The sequence below is a fragment of the Papilio machaon genome, chromosome 20 (assembly GCF_912999745.1).
Source record: "Papilio machaon chromosome 20, ilPapMach1.1, whole genome shotgun sequence".
Lineage (NCBI taxonomy): Eukaryota > Metazoa > Arthropoda > Insecta > Lepidoptera > Papilionidae > Papilio > Papilio machaon.
The window spans coordinates 5,301,144-5,328,948 of record NC_060005.1 but is presented as its reverse complement, the minus strand read 5'-3'; the positions used below and the strand labels follow the sequence as shown (position 1 = coordinate 5,328,948).

At 32.7% G+C, this 27,805-nt stretch overlaps 2 protein-coding genes across 2 annotated transcripts; both read right to left on the bottom strand.

The window, feature by feature from the left end:
• Positions 1-2,941: 2,941 nt before the first annotated feature.
• Positions 2,942-19,889, bottom strand: LOC106719427 (pancreatic lipase-related protein 2-like). Its single transcript, XM_045683014.1, has 7 exons — positions 19,771-19,889; positions 18,902-19,131; positions 5,561-5,723; positions 5,329-5,477; positions 4,719-4,964; positions 3,252-3,582; positions 2,942-3,019 (listed from the first exon to the last, which is right to left on the bottom strand). Exons 1-7 carry the CDS (start codon positions 19,887-19,889, stop codon positions 2,974-2,976), a joined length of 1,284 nt encoding a protein of 427 aa, XP_045538970.1. The 3' UTR covers positions 2,942-2,973.
• Positions 19,890-20,994: 1,105 nt separating this feature from the next.
• Positions 20,995-21,721, bottom strand: LOC123722139. Its single transcript, XM_045682919.1, has one exon. The coding sequence runs from the start codon at positions 21,691-21,693 to the stop codon at positions 21,121-21,123; it is 573 nt and encodes a 190-aa protein (XP_045538875.1). The 5' UTR covers positions 21,694-21,721; the 3' UTR covers positions 20,995-21,120.
• Positions 21,722-27,805: the final 6,084 nt, after the last annotated feature.

Sequence of the window (27,805 nt, the reverse complement as noted above, 5' to 3'; positions counted from 1 at the left end):
CGGTCAGAATACTAAGTAAAAGAAATCGGTTGTTATAAATACTGAAGTGTGTCAGATTGAGGGAGGGTAAGTTTATTTACTTCCATATTTACCTAACCTTTCTATAGCTTGCAGAATTCAAAAAGCAATTATGAAATAGATTAGTAGAGATTGAAAAAATTTTTTAAAAATTATGTGAAAATATCCACATCTTTACGATACTATGATAGAAACATGAGTATTCAATTCAGTCACGTGATAAGGTAATAAAATATGCAGTTAAATTCGGATCTTGAATGCAAAATATTATGACTAGCAATTTATGTATTTTAAAAGCAAACTTCAAGCTAAGTAAATTGCATTAAACATTTATGAATGGCCACTATTTTAAAATCAGATCTAAAGATGATATCTTGTAAGGCATACTACCTTTAAAATTTTTATTTCTCCTCTGATATTTTGCTTTGAAATTTTTTGTTATTTATTTTATGGTGTATTATTGCCTAGTTTTATTAAAAAATAGTTCCTACGAACTATACGACATGATTGTTGGACATTTTTATAAGGACAATTATATCAGTGAACAAATAAGGAAAAAGGTTGTTAAAACATCCATTCTGTCGTTTTGGTATTAAAGTTACATGGGATGATTATAGTTTATATAGAATTTTTTATGGATCATAGATTCATGGAACTTATCGTACTTAACATAAAAACATAATATGATGGTAGGAAGTAAAGCAATGAAATTTACGTTATTTTTCTCTTGAAGGTAACCAAGGTTAAAATATGTGAAAAAAAACCTAAACATGTATTAACATTATGACGAAGTACTTGCAACTTGATACATTTGTTATAATACTTAATACATCGTAAGCGTGTGAAAGCACATTTCACAAGTTAGCCAACTTAAAGCTCTGAAAGTAATAGTTATGAAGAGGGATAAAAGTATTAGAAGAAACTCTTACATTCGAAACTAAGTGCGGGAAAGTTTATTAATGCACTAAGTGTATAAGTAACTTATCGCAACATATGAAAGTCATATCGATTTTGTAAATATAGTATGTACGAGTATATTGCTTTCATTAGGTATACGATTTTATCAATAAAATTAAATAAATAGACCTCTTTAAAAGTATTTTTATTGAAAAAAATGATCGTAGATTTATGATGAAGTTAGAAAAATTAAATAATTATTTTTGATTGATTAATTTAATAATTTAACAACGTACCAAAACACCATAAATATATAAAATGAACACATTATGAAGAATGATGCCTCTTTTTAGAACGGGTGTCGATTTCCAGTAGTTAAACGAAACATACCGGATCAGAAAAGTTAAAAAATGAATAATGACAGTTTTATCTCGTGGTCGGCCGTCTTACGTCATTTCAGGAAACCTGGCACTTCTTTAAGAGAAAGCCCTGATTGAGTTAGGAACAATGGCCAATTATGAAACAAAAGTAACGGTTGCTTTAATATTTATGGAGGCTTAAAGTTGAAAAATAGCATAGCAAGCCTTTTTATATAAAAATACGCACCTAAAATGGTATAAAACCCACCACAAACCATTTTTAAAGTATTCAATAAGTTCAATTATAATGGACTTAATGGAATAAATACATTTCGACGGCATCGAAAAAATTGGGAAGTATTGGTCTTGATACGATTATAAATGTTATACCACAGATCAAATTTAAAAAAAATCTATCTATACAATTAGTAAAATTAAATGTCTAATCGTGAACTGACACCTAAAAGAAAAGGATATATAGGGTATACTCTAGTGCTCCTAATTTCGCGTACAGTTTGAGATGAAATTTTTATACAACACCAGATAAATTTTATGGAACTTTAGTGGTATAACGCTGGCTTATTCAATACTAGCTGTCAACCGTGACTCCGGCCGCGCAGTGTTAAAAAAAATCATAACTACTCTATGTTTTCTTCCGGACTATGTACCACATCTGTGCCAAATGTCACGAAGATCCGTTGAGCCGTTCCGGAGACACCTTCAAACATCCATCCATCCATCTAAACATTCGTATCTATATATATAAAAGAAAGTCGTGTTAGTTACACTATTTATAACTCAAGATCGGTCGAACTGATTTAGCTGAAAATTGATGAGGAGGTAGCTTAGAACTAGGAGACGGACATAGGAACTTTTTTATCTTGTGTGCATTTTTTTATTCCGCGCGGACGGAGTCGCGGGTAAAAGCTACTTTATAATATTAGTAAGATTTTAAAAATGTTATCATTATGGCCTCATCTTTATGCTACTTTGTAATGAAACTATTATATTATTTCCTTTAAAATTTAAATACAATCTATTGGATATTCCGATTTATTGATATCTATGATTCATTTTGGTTCTTTAGATATATATCTTTATAATCTGTTGTACGTGACATCGAAATTATCTAGATTATTGAACTGTAATCAAATTTTGATTTGATTGTTGGTTAAAATAGACAATTTAGTATCATTCATAATAGTAGAAATGATCAGTACATTTGGGTTTTTTGTTTGAGAAGGATAGGTAATAAAAGCTTTGATTACATTAAAAGAGAGTTAAAGAGTAAAGACAGGTGAAAAATATTTCTTAAGATGTACGCGTATTCCATAGATCCAGAAATATCATAGAAGGAATATAGATAGCTACGAATGGAAGTAAAATTGCTATATTCTCTCCTATGAAGCCCAAGCCTTTTGGCTCTTTGGCCCAAGGATCTTTATTTCTTTTAAAAGTTACTAGAAGTATTCTTACTGCTCAAAGGTATTGCAGTGTTGTGAACTTAACGTAAGAAGGCGAAAGAATGTATGTAAATAAGGGAAGGGAAGGAAAGTGTCTGCACTTTTGTATTACCACAAAAATAAAACATTTTATGATTAGCAATTATATATTTCATTTTTCATACTGATTTTATAAATACTTAATCTAGTTTAATCCAGTTATGTCTGGTTATTGGCTGAGATTGTATAAATACTTTTTAATAAGGATAACTGCCAGTAGTCGTCAATCGATATAATCCAGTTCTGTAAATAAAAAATAGTCACCAAAAAAAAAATATATTTGATTACAACATAAAGGAAAAATATCCATTAACAAGGAGACCGTTGAACATACATTTAAAGAGATATAGAAGTGAAAGATGATCAGAGAAATAAATGAATATCAACTAGAAAAGGAGCCGTGTTATTCGGAACCCAATGAAATAAGCACGAGAATATAATGATTGCAAACTATCTTATAATAAAATATACCAACCCAAATTTTGACATATCTCCATTGCCCATATTATAAGACCTTCCATTGCATTTGTTGGATACTACTTCATCCTCTGACGAGCATTCTTTACCAACTAAATGATTATATTTAATTGTAGCGGCGAATAATTCCCAAGAACGGTTGTGATTGCAAATGCTTGTGGAGCATCCAGGCTGATCATTACCACCATTAGGGTAGAAATCAGCGTGACCAAGGGCCATGTTAATACCGCTACCACGGCCATTTGTGTGGATGATTTCAACGTAGATTCCGTCAGTTTTGTCTAAGCGATTTCGGTTGTTGTGCCAAATTGGACTGACTGGGTCGAGACCTGATATACAAACGTCTTTCTTTAGGATCTTCGTACACAAGGCAACAAAAATCTTACAAACCAATATTGTATGGTGTCGTCGCGAAAAACACATTGCGCGCCGTCCGTATAAACAGCGATGAATCGTCAACGCAAGTTGTCTATTCATTCAGTACAGGCAAAACTATTACATGTCAACTGTATATATTTGCTCCGCCATCTTGAAAATTGCAACGACTCTTCTCACGTAAATCTTGAAAAACAGGTTGAGAGCAAATGTCTTTGGCAAAGACAGATAGAAATGTCGTCGACGCACGCCATGTACGAACGTCTATGTCATTGTATTGCGTAAGTCGCTTAGAGACTAAACTCACCAGGTTTCCAAGATTTACCTTGCCTTGTGTACGAAGGGCTTTAGAGTTCCATACGGTCAATATTAGTTTTATAAAATATTGCACCACTTAATCATTCCTAGATAAATACTTTTACAAAGGCGCTAGGTAACAAAATGTAGATATAATCGTAATAGTATGTTTTTACGAAGTAATCAGTGTCTTTAAAGATACTAAAAATCAATTTCCGCTCGTTTTTATCGGATAATTATTTGATAAAGACTAGAATTATTATGTAATTTACGTATGAAAAAGTATTATAGTTTTACATTTAGATTTATGTCAAAATATTGTAGTTCTCAAGGAACTGATAAAATAAGAAGGTGCATTTTCTTTTCACATCTATATATATAAAAGAAAGTCGTGTTAGTTACACTATTTATAACTCAAGAACGGCTGAATCGATTTGACTGAAAATTGGTGGGCAGGTAGCTTAGAACCAGGAAACGGACATAGGATAATTTTTACCCTGTTTTCTATTTTTTATTCCGCGCGGACGAAGTCGCGGGTAAAAGCTAGTCTTATATATATAAAAGAAAGTTGTGTTAGTTACACCATTTATAACTCAAGAACGGCTGAATCGATTTGACTGAAAAATGGTGGGCAGGTAGCTTAGAACCAGGAAACGGACATAAGATAATTTTTACCTCGTTTTCTATTATTTTTTTCCGCGCGGACATAGTCGCGGGTAAAAGCTAGTTTAAAATAAAAAAGAAATGGTATTGATTTGTGAATATTGGATGCAAATTAAATTCAGTATTTTACCTGTGATACGTCCAACTTTGCCCTTGACTTCCCTTCCAGCATTACCAACAACATGAGAGCCAAGACTATAGCCAACCAAGTGCATTGACTCAAGCGTCGCTCCAGTTGTATCGCTTAGGAAGTTCAAAAAATGTCCCAAAGCTTTGCCGACATTAGGTACGTTAGCGATGGCGTTTAGATAGCTACCCATTGCAATTCTACTCCAGTCTAGAATGATTACGTTGACGTCGCTGCTTTCGAGATATGCTAGAAAAATAATGTAAGATAAATCGATTAATATTTAGATAGGCATCGTGATTGTAATAGCTTCGTTTACGCACGTTTACGTTTATCAGGTGCATGATATTAGTATTATTGGTCGCATAAAGTCTTACGATACAGCGATTGTTTTGATATCGGTTGGTCTATTTGTTGCTTCTCTTTCGCCTTTTTTAATCTTGTCTTTAATTGCGCACATTTTCAATCGTACTTCAATTTTTTTTGCGTTTCTTAACATTATAAAATGTCCTCATAGGAACGGTAGAAGTACCGTTCCTATAACTTTTTTCTATTGAAGTTTTATTTTGCTTTATTTAATGAATTCGTTCAAAATAATTAAAAAAGTAATTACCATCTCTGATAACAGGATTCAGATTCGTGTTTTGGTTGCTGAACCATCCGTGAGCCACCACAACAGTTGGCACGTTTGGGTTAAAATTTGATGATAAAATGGAATCTATATTGTCTATTTGCAAATGCTGAGCCGAAGATGGATTTAATCTAAAAAAAAATTGCCATATTTATTTTTTTCACTCACAATATTCATTGATATTTGTGAAAAATATTTTTCTTCTGATATTTACCGCGTGTAAAGTAAATAAAGATTCCAAGGATTTCTCGTCATGCGTTCCAGTAAATCATCATCGATGTTCTCTTCTAAATCGACAACATGAATATTATCATCACCGCCAATTACCTCAATGTAACGGTCATTTCTTGTTACTGGTACAGCTAAGGTAACACACACTGAAATTTAAAAAAAAAGTAAAAATCAATCCCTAGATAAGAAACTAACATAACATTGTGGAGGCACAAGGAGAGATTATTACATCGGTAATGTGTTCGTACTGAGAGTTCATTGGAAATCCCGGATCCCACTTCTCTTGAACTCGACATTAGTTGGAGGGGGTTTTAGTGGTTCACATAACATTGCCCCTCCGGGTTATTTTTAGAAGATCCCTCTTGCCACCAAAAAAAAAGACATAGATCTTGTAATTGGAATTATGCCTTTAATCCGTCAAGCCATGGAAACGGAACCAAGAGAACGGAAACGGAATCAAGGGAATTCGACAGCAGGCTGTCGCGCGGTGCTGTAGTTAAACAATATTTTACCTTTTTATTTAAAAATACTACTTACCGATAATTGCTAATAAAATTATCGTCTTCATATTTATAATTTCAGCTCTAAGAATCTATTGAAGATTGAGAGGTAATTACCTAGTTGGCCTCTTATGTACTATTTTTTAGAGACCTGATAAAAACAAGATGGTTATCTTTAAGTCCTAAAGGTGAGTATGCACCAAATAATCAAATAAAATATTGAATTTGTGAAATTTCTTTGACTATTCCCTGGAAAGTCAAAGGAAGATATTATACAGCAACAATTACAAAGATATATAGATATATACAATGAGATGGAAGAAGTTTTTTTTTTATAATTTATTTATTTATAATATGTTGACAATAATATATGTACCTATACATAACTATCTCGCCAAACCACTTCAGTGATAGGTGTAATAGGACTGTGTGTGGTGTGGCCTTAAATATAATGTCGTTTCTTATTTATATCACTCCTATTTTACGTGAATGTGAGCGTGAAATGTTTTTTTTTCTTCTTCTTCGTATACTTCATTACTGAAGATTGTGCTCGTCTTGATATGCCTTTACAGATGCGTCGACCAGCTGCCTCCACTCCGTTCTGTATTCGGCTTGTCTCAAGGCTGTCGTGATTTTGAGTCCCAATATAGTCTGTACTTAATATGACCAGCGGGTAAGTGATCGGTCCGTGCCTTTGAGATGTTTTATATGGCTACGATTAGTTAATATGGCTGGGTAGATTTTTGTAAATATAAAAATTAAATCAAGTAAGGATGTTTAAACTAGCTGTTAACGTGCGGCTTCCGTATGAAATTCCATTTATTTTAGTTACACAGAAAAAACTTTTTTTTTGTATACATTGCGTAAAACTTCCAATTGCAAATGTCAAAATTCTAATCCTCAAATGAAAATGAAGGTCTTCGCCATTGGCTGAAAATTACTGGTACTTGGTACTATAGCAAATATTCATCTTTGCTGGTATTGGCTTGCAATTTTTGTCTGTTTCTCGCATAACGATTTTTTTCAATTTATTCACACGAAAGTATAGGGCATTTTTTTTTCAAAAGAAATTATTCAAAAATATACCATGATTGCTATGATCTTGCGTTATAAAAAAGTGTGTGTTTACGTTTTATTATATTAATATTGATTGACCACTTTAGTGTGTACGGTTCCTTATTTTAATAATATTTAGATTAAATCTAAATAAATTTTACGCTCATTGTTTGTGATCGCGATATCTTCTAAACTATTTTTCAGAATAATAAACTGTTAAAACGTAAATCGACATTAAATTCTTTTGATAATGAACACATTTATTTGCGTAAGCATTAATATTAAAACGAGAAAGTATTCCTCAAATAACGAGCGACTTTAAATTGCTTTTTCTCAAGCAAAGATTTCGTTATTGTGCGAAAATCGTTTAATATAGAGATATGCTAACGTTCACTTTTTGCAGAACTTTTTGAGATCTAACTAACTAACTAGGGTGACGCAGTCATCCAAAGTGGGCTTTGGCCTCCGACAACAAAAGTCTCCACTTTCTCCGATCCCGCGTCGTCACGACCCAATCTCGAACCTGTAGGTCCCGAAGATCCCTACCCACCTCATCCATCCAGCTATACCTGGGATCTTATTTTTTGGGATTTTATGAGATCTAAAATTCATTAATACATAATTTTTATATATCTAACGTTTTAAGTAATCAAAAAAAAAAAGGAAAATGTAAAGGGGTTCAGAAATACGCTGTTCATCTATGTATAGCAAACTTTAGTTATGATGAAATATATAATACACAAACCACCCGAAATAAAAAAAAACTACATGATGGTGAAAACCGTATCTACTCGTATTTTGTGGCTTAGCTTTCTGTGGCTTGGCTTAGTTTTCTATGATCTAGAAGCCAAAAAGTCACAAGAAGTCTGCTACAAAGCGACTTATTTTACAGATCATAAATTGTAAATAGATTTATGGATTGTAGATACAGAAGCTATAGCAAAACACATACATCAATTTGTTTATCAATTAATAGATTAAAAATGTAATATTGATTCTCATTAGTGTAACTCGCAAAACAATTGACTTCATTGTACACTTATAATTCGATTTCTGAACGAAGTACCGTAATTGGAAATGTATTAATCTTTTGTACATTCGTTTAGTTCCGGTTTTTGTTTTTCCGCTAAAAATACTAGTATCTTGGTATCGTCGGTAAACACGGAACACACCAGACTGACAAATTTTCGACACAAGAGCACGAGCATCTCACAGATTCTAGCCTCGTTGTAATGTAGGAAAATCGCTTGAGCCACTTTATAAATAGATTTATCAATTTATAGACATCTTTCGTAATATTTTATCGTAACTGATAAGTGTTAGCCATTTTATATATTCTGTAATACCATAATTTAAAACATTATTTAGTCTATTCTAAAAATCAATAACTCTTTTGTTTATTTTAAAAATAACAACATTAATCAGTGATATTACGATCCACCATGTTATTTAAATAATTAACAATTTTTAAATAGGAATATTCGACTTATTATGTTATTAATCGGACAGTACTTCGATATCATAAATTAAAAGTATTGTAATGACTTGTCGGAATGACGGCCATGTTTGGCATTCGGGGAATCGTTTGGACAGATGTAAGAACGGTGTCTCAAAAGGTTGTTGTTTACAATTTAAAAAGAAAATATACCAGTTAAAGAAGACTGTGTTTCAATAAAAATATTCTCCGGCTGTGACTCCCACATAAGTGTATGATAATTTATTTAGTAATAAATTAATAAAATTAATTAAGGTAAATAACTATTGACTAGTGATAAGTAATGCTATTCTAAACAGATGTGAAAATAGTGATTAGGATTTACGACAGATTTTTCGGTCTTATCTTAGATAGATATGTGATTTATTTACATATTATTTAAAAGCCAAGAAATATAGCTTCAATAATGCGAAAAGAAAATTGCTATTCATCGCTTTGTTGTAATTCTAAGAAGAGTGTAGTTTGTAATGGTAGAATTAAGACAATATATACGGTGCACTCAGTGTACACATCGAAGAGTCTGTATGGACACGATTGTCTCTTAATTCGTCCATACAATTGTAAATAGTACAGACTTTAAATGTAACAATTTCTGTCATAGTCTATTCGTACCTTATGAGAAGCGAGTGAGTTGTGAAGAGTTTTTCGTGTGTTAGTACGTAGCTATTATCATTTTACTTGGTATCTAACTATGCTTACTAATATTATAAATGCTAAAATTTGGATGTTTGGATAGATGTTTATTAGAAAGTATCTCCAGAACGGATAACCAGTTCTACGGATCAGTAAAACACAGTGCTGAAGAAACAGGCTACTAATTATTATATTTATTTGATCCCGCACGGGCGGAGTCGCGAGCGACAGCCAGTCAGGAATAAAGTTCTAACCCCATTTTGAGCCTGTTGTAATAAAATAGCAACGTTAGCGATAAAGGGATAAAAATTTATAATCAGCGGTGATACTTAATGTTTTGAATTATGCAAAGTGATTCGATTGTGCCGACGGTGCACAATGCTTTTGAGACTTCACTTGAAACTACCTGACCGCCGCCGCACTTACTTAAGTCAATAGCTTTTCAACTTAAATGCGTCTCATATTTAACATAGTTAATTTAATAATTTCTTTGGAAGTTTATTGCACTAATTAATTTATTGTATTTCTAGCTATCGCCAACGACTTTGTCTGCCCGAAATTAAAAAAATACCCCAAGTTACTGACACGAACATTAGCTACTTTCCAGTAAAAGTCCCATTTAAATCAGTCCAGCTTTTGATTACTCGGAGCAAACGGATTTGGGGACAGACTGACAGACAATTTAAAAATTGAGTTTGTACGAAATATAAGTTTTTTTTATATTTAATATACAGACCCTTCAATTTGAATAATATGATTGGATAGATAAAGGTAATTTTTATGTCCTCCAAACTCAGAGTTGTGTAATGTTTACTTTAATCCCTTTATGTAGATTTCTCATTCTAATCTAATTACTTAATCTTACTAATATTATAAATGCGAATGATTAGATGGATGGATGTTTTTTGAAGGTATCTCCAGAACGACTCAATGGATTTCGATGAAATTTGGCATAGATGTAGATCATAGACTGGAAGAACACATAGGCTAGTTATTAAGTTTTTTTTTTAAATCGCGCGCACGCAGTCGCGGGCGACAGCTAGTTATAATCTAACTAATCTTACTTTAAGCGACTTCCTTATTTACTATTTAACGCCTATTGTATGTCTTATCTTTCATGATCCTCTTTTTAAAACTCTAAATTATATGAAGATATAAAAACTAGGTCAGAAATTTCGAATCCAAACGATTGTCAAGTGAGAAGTAAATTTTAAGCTCGTATTTTTGTTACTCAGTTCGTATTCTTCTCTTGAATGTCATATCGTTAGTTTCTAAGATCAAAATCTTTGTATAAAACATATCTTTATCCCTGTCATTATGTTTGACAAAACTGGGATAGTAATATGTTTTAAACGCGGACTTTCGTCTCAGAAACTTACGTACAGTCTGTCGGTTTTATTTGGTTCTTTAATGAACAAAAGGTGTTTTCATTTTTCTTACAAATTGGTGTAAACATAGATCATATGTTTCACAAAGCGTGTCGTAAGTTTCTTGCAAAGTTTAAAGCGGGAGCTTAGGGGTAAACTTTGCACGCTTCAGCGTCGTAGCAACGTAATTTCATTTTACTAATTAATCATACTGTATGGAGGATGTATTAAAATAGTTGATGTTATTTTTGATTAACGACTTTATTATTACATTGTTAACATTTCTTTATCTGGAGTGTTACGTACGACGTTTTAATATTATTTTTTTCTTTTGTTAATTAGGAACTGGTTTTGTTTTTTTTTTTTGTTTATATCATATCTCAATATACATTACAATAAACCTATAACGATTTCATTATAATTCTGTATTTATTCTTCCTAACTCTATATTAGGCTACTAACTTAACAAACTAATATTTTACGGATTTACGCTATAGCATCATCATCATCGTCAGCTACGTCGCTACTGAAGAGCTCAGAGCCTACCGTAATCCAGCAGCGACTAGTAGTAATACGTTATACCTAACATGACGCCGTAGAGCTAGACCTGCTAGAGCTACAAGCGATGGACTGGCAGGAGAAGGCACAGGACAGGCGACTCTGGCGATAGCTTGTGAGAGGGCCAAATTCCACTTTAGGTCGCTGCGCCAGCGGAGTAGTAATATGGTATTATTGTGTTAAGAGTGTAAAAAATTAATTAAGTTTTAATATAATTTCCTAGATTTAGTTTCTAGAAATTTACTAATATTTCTTTTAACCTTTCCAAATAAGTTCTGGGCTTTATCTTATAGATTAGGATTACAGTCGAATGGCAGATGTCAACCTCACTATTGACGCTTCTTCGGCACTAGAATTTCTTCTACTATATCTGTTTTGTGGTTATCAAATATACTCTACTAAGTTCAGTTTCAGTCAAATCGATTCAGCCGTTCTTGAGTTATAAATGGTGGTGTAACTAACACGACTTTCTTTTATATATTATATTATATTATTATATCAAAAAAAGTCTAATATAATATATTTATATATATATATATATATATATATATATATATATATATATATATATATATATATATATATATATATATATATATATATACATATCAATCGTCTAAATCGGCTCAATAGTTTAGGCTCATGGATTAAAACAAACATACATACACAGAAAAACATTACCCTCTTACAGTCGGGTAAAATACATCGAAGTAAATATTCGTCCGTTGTGTTTAGTAATAGGGATAAAACAGTTTTGGTTGCGGAAATCCAATAGATCAAGTTAGTAAGATTGCAGCGAAGTTAACCCAAGTTCGAAGTACGAGTTGGGTGCAATGTTTACACCGAGCGGTTTGTGCCGTTCTATTGGGTTCTAACAGCTTCGATATTAAGTTGGGAACAACTATTCCATACTCTGTGATATTCTTTAACGAATTGAGAAATACAATACTAGTAATAGGAATTGGTTAAAAGTAGCCTTACAAAGAATAGAATGGCTTGAAACAGAAGTATTATGTACTACGACAAATAAAGTTATAAATGTAAAAAGGCGTTCAACAAGGACTTAGATTTCAATAATTTTTTTTTTTTCATAAATATAGTTGGCAACTTTTAAAACAAACAATTCTAAAGTACGTAATTTCCACTTCTAAATAGATAATAAGTTACGTGGTAACAGGTTTCTTTAGGAGTTTAAGAAAAGTTTATCTTAACTTCCTGTGATGGCAAGTATCCATCTTGAAAATGTATCCTTTAATAAATCATAACGTAATGTTATTATACAGCGAGGCTTCTATCAAATAATATTTAACATTGTTACAAACTGACTCGTTAGTAAATTAATTTAGTTTAGTAATATATATTATTAATGCCTTTACATTAATAAATATATGAAGCGATAATCCGGTAAAGAACCTCACTTATTTCCAACTTCAAAATAGGCTGTTTATTTTGCAGGAGATCAGAACATGAAAAGTACGACGAACATAACAAATTAATACAAATGTTATGTAAATATGAAACATACTCTTATGTACTCGTCATACTGATGAAAAACTTTAACCGTCAGTTGGGCAAAAACATTTAAATACAAACATTAAAGTGAATATTTTCTTAAAGAATCGATAAGAATGCTAAAGTATGAACTTTTATATCTTTTGAAAATAAATGAGAGACTTTTTGTAAGTCCCGGCAGTTGCCATGTTCTTTCAGTCTCATTTGGCAAGACAAGAAAGTAATATTTTAGACAATGACGCATCTCGGATCATTTATCAAGATAAATTTGACACGTTGAAGTATTTTGAAAGTTTCATTTTCTTTTCACATCTGTTATTATTATAATAAGAAAAGTTATTGAAAGTAGATTATTATTATAAATAATTAAAAAAGTTACATACCTTTCCATTATCCGATAAAAAAAATTAAATCACCCTAAAATACTCTGTTAACTTTTAAAAATATTAATGAAACTTTTTAATTAATATCAGTAAACTCTTTTAAAAACGCTTCGTGGTTTTGGTTTTATAATTAATAGCCCATCGATAGTACAGTGGTGTAAAATGCTTACGGCGCTCTCCTGGAACACAAGCATAGATACATAGCGTAGCTAATTTATAGCTAGGCATAGGTGACGGAGTAGACGGGTTTTTTAATATTTTAATATTCTTCTTTAAAGGTGAAAATTAAGATTTAATTCTAAATAAAATAATCTTATAACTCTACTATTAAGATTCTAGACTTGTAACCTACAGATCCTGAGTTCGATTCCCGCCATATACTACATTGTTTTTCAGGGTGGTTGACTAAAATTCAGTCGCCCTAAATTTTGGCTTGACATAAGTGGGGACGTATGTAAGCCGACGATGACATACATTTGTAAAGGTAACAATTTTTAAAAACCCTAGAGGCTAAAATAAGACAATGGAGGTCTTTCGTCAGTTAGTAAAAAAATGTTCAGTTCTCATTTTCATTTTGATTTGTCGATTTTTATAACGTTAACAAAATAAAGACAAGCAAACATTTACGCTTAGTAAGCGGTAGTTTTAAACAGAAGAAAGTTTAAATGAAATTGTATTGGCGCTCTACCAAATTCCCAGCACCAAAGGAACGTCCAAAATTATTTTATATGATAAGTAAACTTACGAACGAAACCTTCGGCTTTGTTGGAAATTTTCAAATTAACCGTTATTGATACGTTATATTTTTTTATCACAATTTAAAAAAAGAATTCAACAAAAGGGCAATTCATACACTTAAAGCACAAGATCAAATCTACTGTTATCTCTATCCTTTCAAAGACAATGACAGGGATGACGATATGTTTTACACAGATTTGGTCTCAGAAACAAACTGTTAATTGGTAATAACTTTCCGGTTATCAATGGTTAACGACAAATCAGTAGCTTATCATTTCATAAGATCAACTATAGTTAAAGAGTTGATTTTCCATACAAACTGAACACATAATGCTTTATGCTGATTGAGCTTCAGTATTGAATTAATGTATATGACAGATTTTGATGGAATATCCGTAACATTTATGTTGTGTAATTAAGGTTGTAAATTTTCTGGTAATATGTTTATTTTATATTTACCTCTACATAAAGAGGTATATAAACCTAAGTATATAAGCTATAACAGTTCCCAGTGTGGTTTAGATAGATCCACTGACGTTTACAGAAGACCCGACGAGTTTATATGGGTGGGTAATAAAGTTGAAGTTTCGTAAGGTGAAAAAAAATGTATTATCAAGGGCAAAAGATTTTCAGAAAAAATTCAGTCACTTTTTTAAATTATGGTACCCATATCTAAACATGACAGATAACATCGTTACGTACAATTATTTTTCAAAAGAACCTTACATTAATCTCAAATACAGATTATTAAAAATATTTTGTATATTGTTGAGATTTATTATGCTCATTGAAGTTATTGATAATGCCAGTAATATAAATAAATAGAGATAAAAGCTATAATTTGAAAGCCCTAGAGGACATCGCTCTCAATATTTCATTACACATTTAATAAGCCTGAAATTGACAAATGGCTCTATCTGTGTTCATATTGTTTTGATGTAATATTAATATTATGCGATTAAAATAATAAAAAGATTTTCATAAATAAATCTAATATTTTACATGAATTACTCTGACTTTTCGACACATCGTACTTAATTTACTAACGTTTGGCTTCTGAGACTAAAATCTGTTTATAGAACATATCGTTATTAACAACTCTGTTATTATCTTTAACAGAACGGAGATAACTATATGTTTTAAACGGCGATTTTGGTCTTACAAACCCATTTTCAAACATTATTTAGTTAATATAATTCGTAAAATATCTTCGCATCACTCTTCTTTAACACTAATTGAGTTAAAAATCCATTAACACCATCTGTCTTGTTTCTGTCTTAGTTGCGACAAATTTAAGGTTACTTAAGAGTCTTCAAATAACTTATTATATAAAATTAAAATAAAAAACTTTTATTTCGAACAAGTTACATCCATAATATAGTGTTTAGTACAAAATAAAACCCTACGACTATAGGTATAAGTCCGTTTACATACGAAGCCCAGGGTTAGTAAGATAAACTAAAATAAATAATCAACATAATTTATTCTATTACTAGGTTATTACTTCGAGATACATCTACGAACAATTCCTAATAACAATGGACAGTCAATTCGTTGTTAATTCAAAAATTTGCAATTTATTAGGTAATAAAATATGGTGCATTGTTTTTTCGGACATCTTACATTAAACATGCATGTTGTAAAAGGAGTTCAACTGTCTGTCTGATACGTATTGATATCTCTCTCATTCCTAATGAGGAAAAACAGAGATAGACATATTATGTAGTAAACCTAAGAATTTAATAAGTATAAATGTTTTAAATCACATTTCACTGCTCTGCCTGTAAATGCCTCTTCAAAGCAAACAGTGACTACTCAATCACAAAAAAAAAAATACATAAAATAATACATAAAATTCAAATTTGACATTAAGTTATTTAAACTGCACTTTGATTTCAAGACACTATAAATATCGGACATGTGGTGGTGTGCAGTGTAACAAGATTTACAGCTGCACGATGCTGTTTTCTCAAATATTTATAACGCAATTCCAGACCTCTACATTCGTCTACGTTGCGATTTATCACTCCATTCTGAAATTCATTCGGATGTAGCCGGCGATACATTTTAAATAGCACAATAAGGTTTATATGCAATTTTACTTGCTATAATTCTTAGACTTTACTTTTTCACTCAAACTCTCTTACTAAGGAAGCCCTTTAATGTATATTTCAGATTAGAAATCCACACTAAGGTATTGCTTAAATTATACTTTAAGTCCATGACTAATATTTCAGAACGTTTTTGAACAAAAAAAACATTACAAAAGACTTATATTTCTTATAACTACAGAACCATCTAAACGAATCGAATGGTTGAATTCGTATCGTTAACACTAGTCCATACTTTTAACAATTAAACAATTGGCGCTTTTAATAAATGTAATTATAGATTTTTTAATAATTGAAGAACGATTAAATCAATGTAACAATATCTTAAACAATACAAGTGTGATATACGATTCTAGCAGACGCGCCGCAAGCAGCAGCAACTGCAGCAATAAATCTTAAACAAATGTTACGAGTGGACTCCCCGAGGTGTTATTAACGAGTGCCAACTTTTACTCAAGCACTCAAAGGGGTTTTATACGAGTGCAATAATTATTCATTTAGCGCTTCTAACGTTTTTTTCACTATGTTGTTAATTTTACGTTTTGTTTGAAAGCTTCTTTCCACTTTTGCTGTTGAAGATTTAGGTTTCGTAATACTCAGATGAAGAAATTATGTGGTTAATTTATTTTTTAGTTATACTTCAATAAATACATTGTTTTGATGTAGTCAAATTAAATTGTAATACTGAAAATAAAATTTAAAAAAAAAAACATTTTAACCAATTTTATCACGTATTATGACTTTTATTAATTCTTATTTTTTTTTTGTAACAAAAATAATTTCAAAACGCTATCAAATCAAATGGATGAATAACTTAATTGATGCGTCAAGAGCTGTCAGTTTGGGCTTTATCTACAAAAGCAGCTATATTAATTAACAAACGGGCTTAAAGCTCCTCGAACTTAATTTCAATTTCGCTCGAATCCCTACCGATAATGTCTAAGGATCATCAAATTATATGCCGCTGTTATTTCAATATGAACCTCTGAGATACAAGGAAAGGAACTTTTTCGTTACTTGCGAAATAATTTGTCATATTCACCTATTATCAAGATTTCCGTTTGGCGCGTACTTAGCACACCTTCATCTCTTCTTGGGTTCTTCGTGTCTTCTTGACATGTTCATTACTGGTGCTTCTTCTGTCGCCTTCCTTAAGTAATTTAATAATCTCTTGATAAAGTTTACTATCAGATCGTAATTCGATCGAATATCGACGAACAGTGCCAGACGCCAGCAACATCTGTTGCACGAATAGACTGGCACGATCGGTAAAATATCACGCCCACAGCCAACCGTGATGTGAAAGCAATTTCGCGTTTCTTCTGATGAGTGTGCGTGCCTGAGGCTTCAATTAGTCCTCTTTCCCATCCTATTTTTTTCTTATTAGTAATGGTGAAGTGAATTTGAAGGAGGATAGGATTGACAAATATTCTTCTGCGTGTCCTCCTCCGTCAATTAAAGGTAGGCAACGCATCTGAAATTGCTGGTGCCTATATGCAGCAGTCCCTTCGCTGTTTCACTTCGTTTTCAGCTTGCTCGTTTACCTTTCAATCTTAAAAAAGAAATTTCATCTTTTCATCGTAGCAAGGAAATTTTTAGTAACCTCAACCTCGTCTCTTGTCACCTCTCTCATTGTTTCTCAAAAATTTCTAGGATAGCTAATATATCCACTTTGTCTTTGTTGACAATATAGTATAATGTTAGAGCGACAAACTATATATCACCTTACAGCTACAAAGTTATGTTAAACACTTACACAAGATTAAATCTCACCGCTAGCGAGCTAAGAGTCTCAACTGCAAAAATTAGTTTTAATCAAACGTTACGCGAGCGCTTCCCCGAGGCGTTATTAACAGACGCCAACTTTTACATCCACGCTTCTGGCTTTTAAAACAAATGCTATACTTTTTCATTAAGCCCCTACTTTAATCTTGTAATTTTATGTTAAATGTGTTGAAAATGTTGTAGCTTTGTTTTTTTTTTTTTTTTTTTTTTTTATTTATTTATATTAAACAGGGTACAAAATACAAAGTTATATTAAAAGTGTCTATAAACCCATCGTGGGTTTGTCCAGACACTTTGGTACTACGCTATGAAATATAACTGAAGGTAAGTTTAGATTAATTTTTTAAACAACAACTAAATGAGATCGCTCATACCGTCATATACAGGGTGCACAACGGGTAATAATTATATAACTCTCAGGATTTAAGATAGTAGTCTTTAAGTATGTTTTTTAAATTTTTGTAGTTTATGTTATTTTTAATTTCAGAAGGTAAATTATTTATTAATGTTGGAATTATATATTCTGATGTACGCATACCATAGACATTGACATGTTCTGGAATTGACAATTTTTTATTTGTTATACTCCTAGTTGTAAGTTTATGATTAATTGGAAGCTGAATTTCATTCCGAAAATATTGTTCTACTAATAAGTTATATTCTACTTTTTTATGTACTGGAATTACTTTACAATGTTTAAATAGTTTTATAGGGTCTTTAGAATAATTCTGTTTTATTTTCGCTGGTGTTATTAGTTTTAAAATTTTATATTGTATATTATATATTTGATTTAGGTATGTTTTATAAGTTCGTCCGTAGCTACTTAATCCGTATGATATTATACTTTCTACAAACGCCATATACATAGTTATTAGAACATTGTAAGGTATTCTATCTTTTATTATATAAAATTTAGCCATGATTGCCCTTAGCTTATCACATGTCTTATTTATATGTCGCGACCAACTAAACCTATCATCTATAACCAGGCCAAGATATTTATGCTCATGGACCTGCTCAAGAGGCACACAATTAGATGTGCACTTTCCACTGTGGAGACACGTGTGACTGTGTGCTAAAATTTTAATAATTTTATTCGGAGAGCACCGATTGTGGCTCGAATGCACATGCATAAATTTAGTTTTGTCAGCATTGAGTACTAAACCAGCATCATGCGACCATTTACAAAGCGCTTCAAAATCCGATTGTATCTGGCGTTCAGCCACCGCGATGTCTCTGTCAGCAGCCATCAGACATGTATCATCCGCAAACTGGTACACAGTGCAATGTTTAATGACCATGGTGATGTCGTTGACGTAGGTCAGATAATGAAGCGGACCGATAACAGAACCTTGTGCTGTTCCTAACGTAACAGGTACACTATCGCTGTACGATGTTCCGACTTTTACTTGGTAGCTGCGATCATTAAGATAATTTTTACACCACTGTAGCAGTTTTCCTCTTATGCCATTATTATCTAACTTCTCAATTAACAGATCATGTTTAAGCATATCGAAGGCTTTGCTATAGTCAATAAATATTAATATGACATGTTTTTTTGAATTAAGGCAAGCATTAATATCATCGGTGAATTTAGATAATAAGAGAGTAGTACTTTTTCCAGCTTGAAACCCATATTGCTTCTCAGATAAAACTTTGTGAGATCTGTAGAAATGTTGGATTGTTCCGGTTATATGCTTTTCAACGATTTTATCAACTACTGGTAATATGGTAATGGGACGATATTTATCGTAACGCAGAGTACTGCCTCCTTTGTGGATAGGTCGTACGATACCAGTTTTTAATTCTTTGGGATAAACCCCCGTTTGGATACTGACGTTAACCAATCGCGTTATCACGTGTACAATTTTATCCGACAAATTCATGATGTCGACTGCTCGAAGTCCGTCCACTCCTGGGGCTTTTCTAGGGTTAAGATTTTTAATTATGTTCCTAATATCTCCGACCTTAGCTTTCTTAAAGAAAATTGATTTGTCAAGAGGCCTTACATACTCGGATTCGTTTAAGATTTTAATATTACATTTTGGAATTAACCCTTGTACATTATTTTTAAACTCTTGGGCGAATTTATCAGCGATATTTTTATTCGTACCATCTTTTCTAAATGCTTTAGTTATTACGTCATCAACTGTATTGTTTATTTTTCCAGTCATATTGTTTATTATTTCCCATAATTTACGAGTATTTGATTTACAATTGTTTATTTGATTGATATAATACGCATTTCTGGTTCTTTGTACTATTTTATTAGTTTTATTTCTGATTTTTTTATATTTAACTCTAATTTCTTTATTTGTCGGGTCTTTAACGCAGCGTAAGAAGCACTCATCTCGCTTTCGACAAAGATTAATTATATTTTTATTTACCCAGCCATAGACATTTCGTTTAGATCTACTTAATTTTTGTTTGTATTCAGCTTTATTATAACAATTAATGAAATTATCTTTCATATATTTATATATTTCATTAGGACAATTCATGGTTTGTATGGGATTCCAATCAACCTCATTAACGTATTTGTTAAATATTTTGTTATCAATTCGTTTTATGTAAACCGGAGCATCCTGTATATGCGTATCTGAGCATAGTGAGACCGTCGTTAATCTGTGGTCGGCCAACACTATGCCGAGCACCGCGGCATACGCGTTTCCTAAGCGGGATCTCACGAATATATGATCAATACAACTTTTTGTAACTTTATTTTTATATTTTTCTATCCTTGTATAATCTGATATCCCGCATAGGAGACCGTGTCCACTCATAACATCCATGTATGATTTTTTAACAGAATTTTGAAGTTTTAGATCAATATTTATATCACCCAACAATACAAGATCTGTGTTATTGTAATTTTCAAGTAACATATCTAATTCAAATACAAATTGATGTTTGTTAGTGTTAGGCGGTCTATACACTGCACACAACGTTAACGGCACTGATGAGATAACCACTTTACCTAACAAACATTCAAAATGGCGAGTAATTACATTGATATGCGTAAACGTATAATAATTTTTTATATATAATATTATTCCACCGCCTTTTTGTTTATTTCTTAATACCGTATACATTGTGTAACCGTTTATGTTGTAAAGAGATTTTATGTTATCACTAATGTTTGCTTCTGTAATTATAAGAATGTCGATGTCCGTGCCAGTTTCGCTAATAATCTGTTCTACCCGCCAAAAATATTTTATCATTGATCGAATATTTACATGTGTTATTGATATTTTATTTTTACTTAATGGTAACCGTCTTTTATATTCAGAGAAATTTACACAATCAAAAATTTCTATAATATTATTATCGACAGAAAAACTATCCATCACATACAAGAAAAATAAAAATTATCTATGGAGTTCCAAGGGCCAGTACGAAAGATTATTAAATATTTTTAGACAAAAGTGTTTGTATATCTTTAACGGTTCTTAATCTGTATATTTTTGAATTTTCATTTTTTCGTGCTAGCACTTTGCCCTCCTTAAACCAGATATATTTGTAACTATCTTTAAGTTCTTGTTTAGTCTGCCATAATAAGTGTTTATAATACGGTGTAAGTGGTTCACGTACAATTATTTTTTCGGCTGCCGGCGGTCCCGTCAGACCTGGTACTATGTCCGCTGCGGTGATGATGGTCTCGCGTGTTGCTGTGAGGAAACGTTGGCGAGTAACGTCATCCCGTAGCCTGACGAGGACCGGTCTGGGGCCTGGTCTACGCAACGCAGGTCGTTTAATGGATATAATGTCATGTTTAGGCGCCTTAAATTTTTCAGCAATATTTTGAATAACTTCGTTTAGTTTTAAGTCACTTAAGTCCGGGATTCCGACAATCTCAACTGTATCCCCAAGGTGGTGTTGTTCAATTTCGGTAAATTTTTGTTCGAGGGCTTCGAATTTTGTTTCTAGATAGATATTTCTATTTTCTATATTTTTCTGTTTCCTCTCCACTTCTTTCATCTTAGTTGAGATTGTATTAAGCGACTCAGTGAATTCATCAATTTTTTCACTGCAATACTGCACCGCGCTGCTCAGCGATTGCAACTCGCGTGAAATGGTGTTACAAACTTCCTTTTTGATGTCTTCCACTAATTTTTTTATATTAATTGACGCTTCCGGTGTTTGGATATGTTCCTCTTCGTCTTCTTCGTCGTCTTGTAACATACCATAAGATTTTCTACGTGAGCAATTTAAATTGCAATCGGTACATGCCCATTCCAGATTTTCTGCGGCTTTAAGGGCATTTAACTGCTTTGCACTTAGACCCGTACATTGTGTTACGGCGTGTACAACTTTTTGGCATCTACTACATTCCAAAATAGGGCTCTTTTTGGTCAAAATTTTACTACAACCAGCACATTTAGCCATAATAATAAAATGAGGGTATTTGCGGGACACTCACTTAGCGCGGTGGGCTTATCTAACGGCGATCGCGCGAGTACTCAATGTTAATGTTCAACATTTTTGTTTTAGACCAGTGTTGTGGAAAAATGTTACTCTGTAAAAATAACCTAAATTCTACTTTCTTAGACTTTTAAATTTTCAATTCTGATATAATGTGTGTAAACTCGATCCTGAGATTTCAAAACTGATTGAGATTTTTTAAATCAATTTTAAAACAAATCTCAATCTGGTTCATATTCATAACTATTCCAAATTATAATAGTGAAAGCCGTCAGAGAGCTTTAATTATTAAATACAAGCTTTTACCCGCGACTCCGTCCGCGCGGAATAAAAAATAGAAAACGGGGTAAAAATTTTCCTATGTCCGTTTCCTGGTTCTAAGCTACCTGCCCACCAATATTCAGTCAATTCGATTCAGCCGTTCTTGAGTTATAAATAGTGTAACTAACACGACTTTCTTTCATATATATAGATATAGATTTTCATGCAAACAACTGTCGACATTCATAATAATTCTATCAATTTCCAAATTATACAGCAAACTCGATGAATATTCCCTCTTTCGAGCGAAGCAACAGCCTTTCGCAGCAATAAATCTGACAGCGTTAATTGAATTGTTCGATGGAGTTCAAAACAAAGTCGTCAATTTAAAATTACTTTGAAATGGAATAGCATTTGTCATTAGGCAATTCAACGAATTGTGTTCCAACGCAAATGATTCAGACAGTTGTTATTTTGGAAACGAGTTCGAAAATATTTTATTATTTGCTAACTGAACCTGGCATGTGTTGCGATGTCAGTGAAATAAAAAAAGTAATGTCAAATAAAATCATTAAACCAAAAAAAATATGTTTTTAGGACTCTTTGGAACCAAAACCTTCGCAAGTACTATGAATTTAGAAAAAAATCATCATAACTTGTCCTATGGTTTATTAGTCTGTCGGACAAACGAACAAACGTATTATTTATATAGATTGAAAGCCGGGTATTTGTTCACAAACGAATACTGTATGATCATCGATGAACTCATTCGTCATACTTTAATGAATTAAAGCTCGTACGTTCCCGAGCTGTAATTCATAAAAAGGGATTACGTTTCAGAGCGTTTAAAAAAATAAATATTATTTAATTTAACACAATATTCATCAAGTTGATCAAAAAATATTAAACACTAGCTTTTACCCGCGACTTCGTCCGCGCGGTATAAAAAAAATGCACACAAGATAAATGTTCCTATGTCCGTCTCCTAGTTCTAAGCGATCTCCCCATCAAATTTCAGCTAAATCAGTTCGACCGATCTTGAGTTATAAATAGTGTAACTAACACGACTTTCTTTTAAATATATAGATTGTGTAAGTAGCCAAATTGTGGGATACGTTTGTTTACAAGTAGACAGTTTCTAAATTTTTTTTTGTATTCATAGAATAATAATCCTTGATGAAACGTTACAGATTCAATTAATTTTAATTCGTATATTCAAAGATCTTATCAAGATCAAGATATGAAAATTTCTCTTACGAAACAGCTCGGAAACATTTCGTTGGCTTGAATAAGATGAGAAACGCTCGTATTAACTCAGCCGAGACGATTATATGTTACCGCAGTGAGAGCCGAGCATTGCAACAATTACTTTTAATCAGTCGCTCCGAGATCTAGATCCCTAAGGCGCAGTTAATGAATGTTAACATTTTACTTCACAGCATTCGAGATTAAATTAAATTATTTCATTATTATTTATTTATGTTAAACTATCTTTTAACCGCGTCTGTCCGCGCGGAATTAAAAAAAAACTTGATATGTAGCCTATTTGTTCTTCCAGACTGTGTTCTACATTTGTAACAAATTTCATTTAAATCCGTTGAGCCGTTCATGAGATACATTCAAATAAACATCCGTCTCTCCGTCTAACTAAACTTTCGTATTTATAATATTAGTAAGATATACGAGTAGTAAGAAGTGTATGTACAAAGTTTTCTCTTTATATTTAACCTAGCTGTTTCCCATCAAGTTGACCGCGTGGCGTTTAAAAATTTCAATCTTTCATCACCTATTTTAGGCGTTTAGAAAACAAATTTCCAAAAGTACTTTCTTAGTGCACTGTACACGTCGTTTTGTTAACACGTATACGTATATAACTTTGAATAGGGTAATATTAATTTAATTAAAATTAAAGACGGGTCTTTACCGGGATTTGAGAAATTTTAAGCCATGATTATTTTTGAATTAAAACCCCGTACAAAGTTACCCCTTTGAGAAATAGAAGCGGTTTGGACCAAGTTTCATGATAACAGAGTTAATACTGACTAGTCCGGTATTCGCGCACATCGCCCCGAAACAAATACATCGACTTCAGGTGATTCAGAATAGATTCTTGCGTAGAGCCACGGGAGCCCCGTGGTACATGCGCAACAGCGATCTCCATATAGACTTGGACTTGCCCACCATTGCCCAACACCTGAAGTTGGCGTCGCGTCGTTATTTTGACTCTGCCGTCGGTCATCCTAATCCGCTAGTTGTAGGTGCCGCCACCTACAATCCAATCGCGCTCGGTAAGTTTCGTCGGGATTATCGTAGACCTAGGCACGTTCTTGACTTTCAAGACGATGCAATTACTATCGCCCAGGCTAAACTCAAAAATCACACACAGATTACACGCCGCAGTCGATGTCGGCTGCGGCAATCATTCTCGCGATACGGCCTCATAGCAGGCAGGTTTTCTCCTATTAATAGTAGAAGCGTTGCTGGAGTTTCTTCCGCCACTTCTTCTCCCAGCGCTAACGCTTTCCGAAGTGGTAGTAATGTTAGCTGTATTAATAATAGCAATCAGATAATAGCAACCGATCAAGCCGAGGTTCGGCCCTCTCGGGCACCCTTGAATCGGAATGCTAAACGCGTAATGAGTGACAGCCCAAGCCGAGGTCCCCTCTCGGGGGCCCTTGCGCCCAGTCACTCCATGGAGCGTCCACCGAAGCGACCTAAGAGCTCGGTGACCTCCCAATCCGGTAATAATAACGAAGTAACAGCCCGAGCCGAGGTTCCTGAGGGAGCCCTCGAGCCTAGTTACTCTTAAACGAGGTTTAGGCTAAGCGCCATCTGCGCCCGGCCACCTCAAGCCCGGTGAAACTGTAAATGCCTCCTCAAGGCAAACAGTGACTACTCAGTCACAAAAAAAAAAAAAAAAAAAAAAAAAAAAAAAAAAAAAAAAAAAAAAAAAAAAAAAAAAGTTAATACTGACTTTAGTATTATTAATATTAAAAACAGTATTTACTAATAATATTGATAATACTAAAGACATAACAATTTTAACCGTGGACTTCTACTGATGAAAAAATGAGTTCCTGATTTTTTTATTTAAAAAACTTTTAAAGTATCACTGCAGTGAAAGTCGATTTAAAATTCTACGCTTCGACGCCTGTACTAAGTATTAGACAAATCTAGTTAGTACCGTGGTAATTTTTATATATGTATTCTTATATATTACCTAACAGTGTTGTTGCTTCAAAAATAATGTAGAAATATTTCCGCAAATCTGTACATGATATAAATTTTATTTTGAAAACAAAATGCAGCGGTTAAAATGAAATTTGAAGAGATTACGAGATCCCGGCGCGGAAGATTATGTTTTCCGCTTTACATAAAGTACGGACTGAGTATTTAATGGAATAAAATCAGATGCGGAAAGAAAACCGAAGGAATACAGTTGAGTGTTAAAATGATAATACAAGCTACTTCATACATTATATTAAATAAATTGAATTTCTCGCCCTTTTTAGTCGATTCTAAAATGTGTATGGGTTATTTCTATTGTTGTGAAAATGTAATAACAATAGCGAGTGAAAATAAAAATAAAAGCGAGTGTGGTAAGTAGTATTGTATAGATTTTTTGTATCTATTGAAAGGAGAGAAATTGTTAAGACACAAGGCAGGCAACATAAATTGGTTAAGGAACGTCGGTGGTTCAGGGGTTAGGCACTTTCCTTGCAATCTGCAGGTCCTGGGTTCGAATTCCGCCATGTACCGATGTGTTTTTCGATTTTTTATTTACATATATACGTTTATCCGACGTTCTTACAGTGAAGGAAAATATCGTGATGCAACCTGCACATATCTGAGAAGAAATTCAAAGATATCTGTTAAGTCAACCAACCCGAACTGGGCCAGCGTGGTTAACTATGTCACCCTTAACTTGGGGTAGGCTCCAAGCCCCTCTGTGGGGACGTATAGCTGATGATGACAACTTGACCATTTGTGTCTCTGCGCGACCTTCACAGTCTCACTTCACGTTGCCCACCATAGTAGGAATCACACAAGCCAGTCTTTCCCCCAAAAGGCAGAGTATCTTACGCACCATACCAAAAATAATTGTTTACATTTTAAATATAATATTATTTGGTAAATTTCTTAAGGTCTTGCCAGCAGCACTGATATTTATCAAACTCATCCACTACTCAGAGCATACGTGGTTGTCAACTAGAGCATGATGGATGACTCTAACGAAAAGATAAAATATCGCATCAGCTTATTCGAACTTCATATCTGTATTTATGTCCGGCTGTAATATTTGAAAAGAATCTTGTTATAATAACAGTAAATATAATTTCAAATAAAAGAACCAGGCGTCAGTATCTATTTTGTTTAAAATCTTTGTATTTTACAGATTTAATTTTGAAGAGTGTACATCGGAACTATAAGATCTACATCGTTATATTTTGATATGAGTACAATTTTTTTCACGTCATGAATTTAGATCTTTCAACAATTACATATATCGATGCCCATGATTTAAAATAATACATAGTTTACTTATTTTTATATTTTTAGTACAGATTCTTAAGCACAAAAACTCAAGTGTTTAAAAAATGGACTTTTAATGGTTAAAGTCCATTACTTAAACAGTTTAAATTCACTTACAATTTTCTTCTTCTTAAATATAATGGAATTTACAATTACCCTTTAATATATTCTTTAAATTCCTTGAATTCGCCCAAGAAAATATTTTAATAATTTTTAAATATGAACTACATTCTTCGATGAAAAATTTATGATTGATGGTGAACGTTAACGCTCGATTCTGCTTTGCAGATGTTTCTTTTTACATAGGTTAGGCGTAAAGATGAAGTTACACAGAGTCACATATTGTTGCACAAAGCGCCACACATATCCCGCTATAAAAACATCTGCACAAAAACACGTTGTTATCATTTCGTTCTCTATAAAAAAAAAAACAAATACCGAACATGGTTGAAATTAATTTACATTAAGAGATATTTTTTTCACTATTTAATTTTTTTAATCTTTGATCACGCCTAACGTTTTAAAATAGCAAATAATATGATTGAAATATTTACCATCATAAAAGAGAAAGAAGTGCTTCCGCCTTCGCCTCTTTAAAATGCATTTATGACGTTGTAGCTTTATAAACATGATGTTAAATTAAATTTCCAACAGCGAAGAGAATTTCATTATCGCTGGGCGTCTGTAATTTCACGTCACCTGACATTTCTCACAGTTGCTTATCAAAAATACATTAATCCCTCATAACAATTTTTTTTCGTAATTTCGGTTATTTTGATCCAAAAGCATACATAGTTTTCTTGATTATGTATATCAGCCAGCTTGCATAAGATTTGTCAAACTATAGACAACTCTACTTTTTAACGTCCGTCGT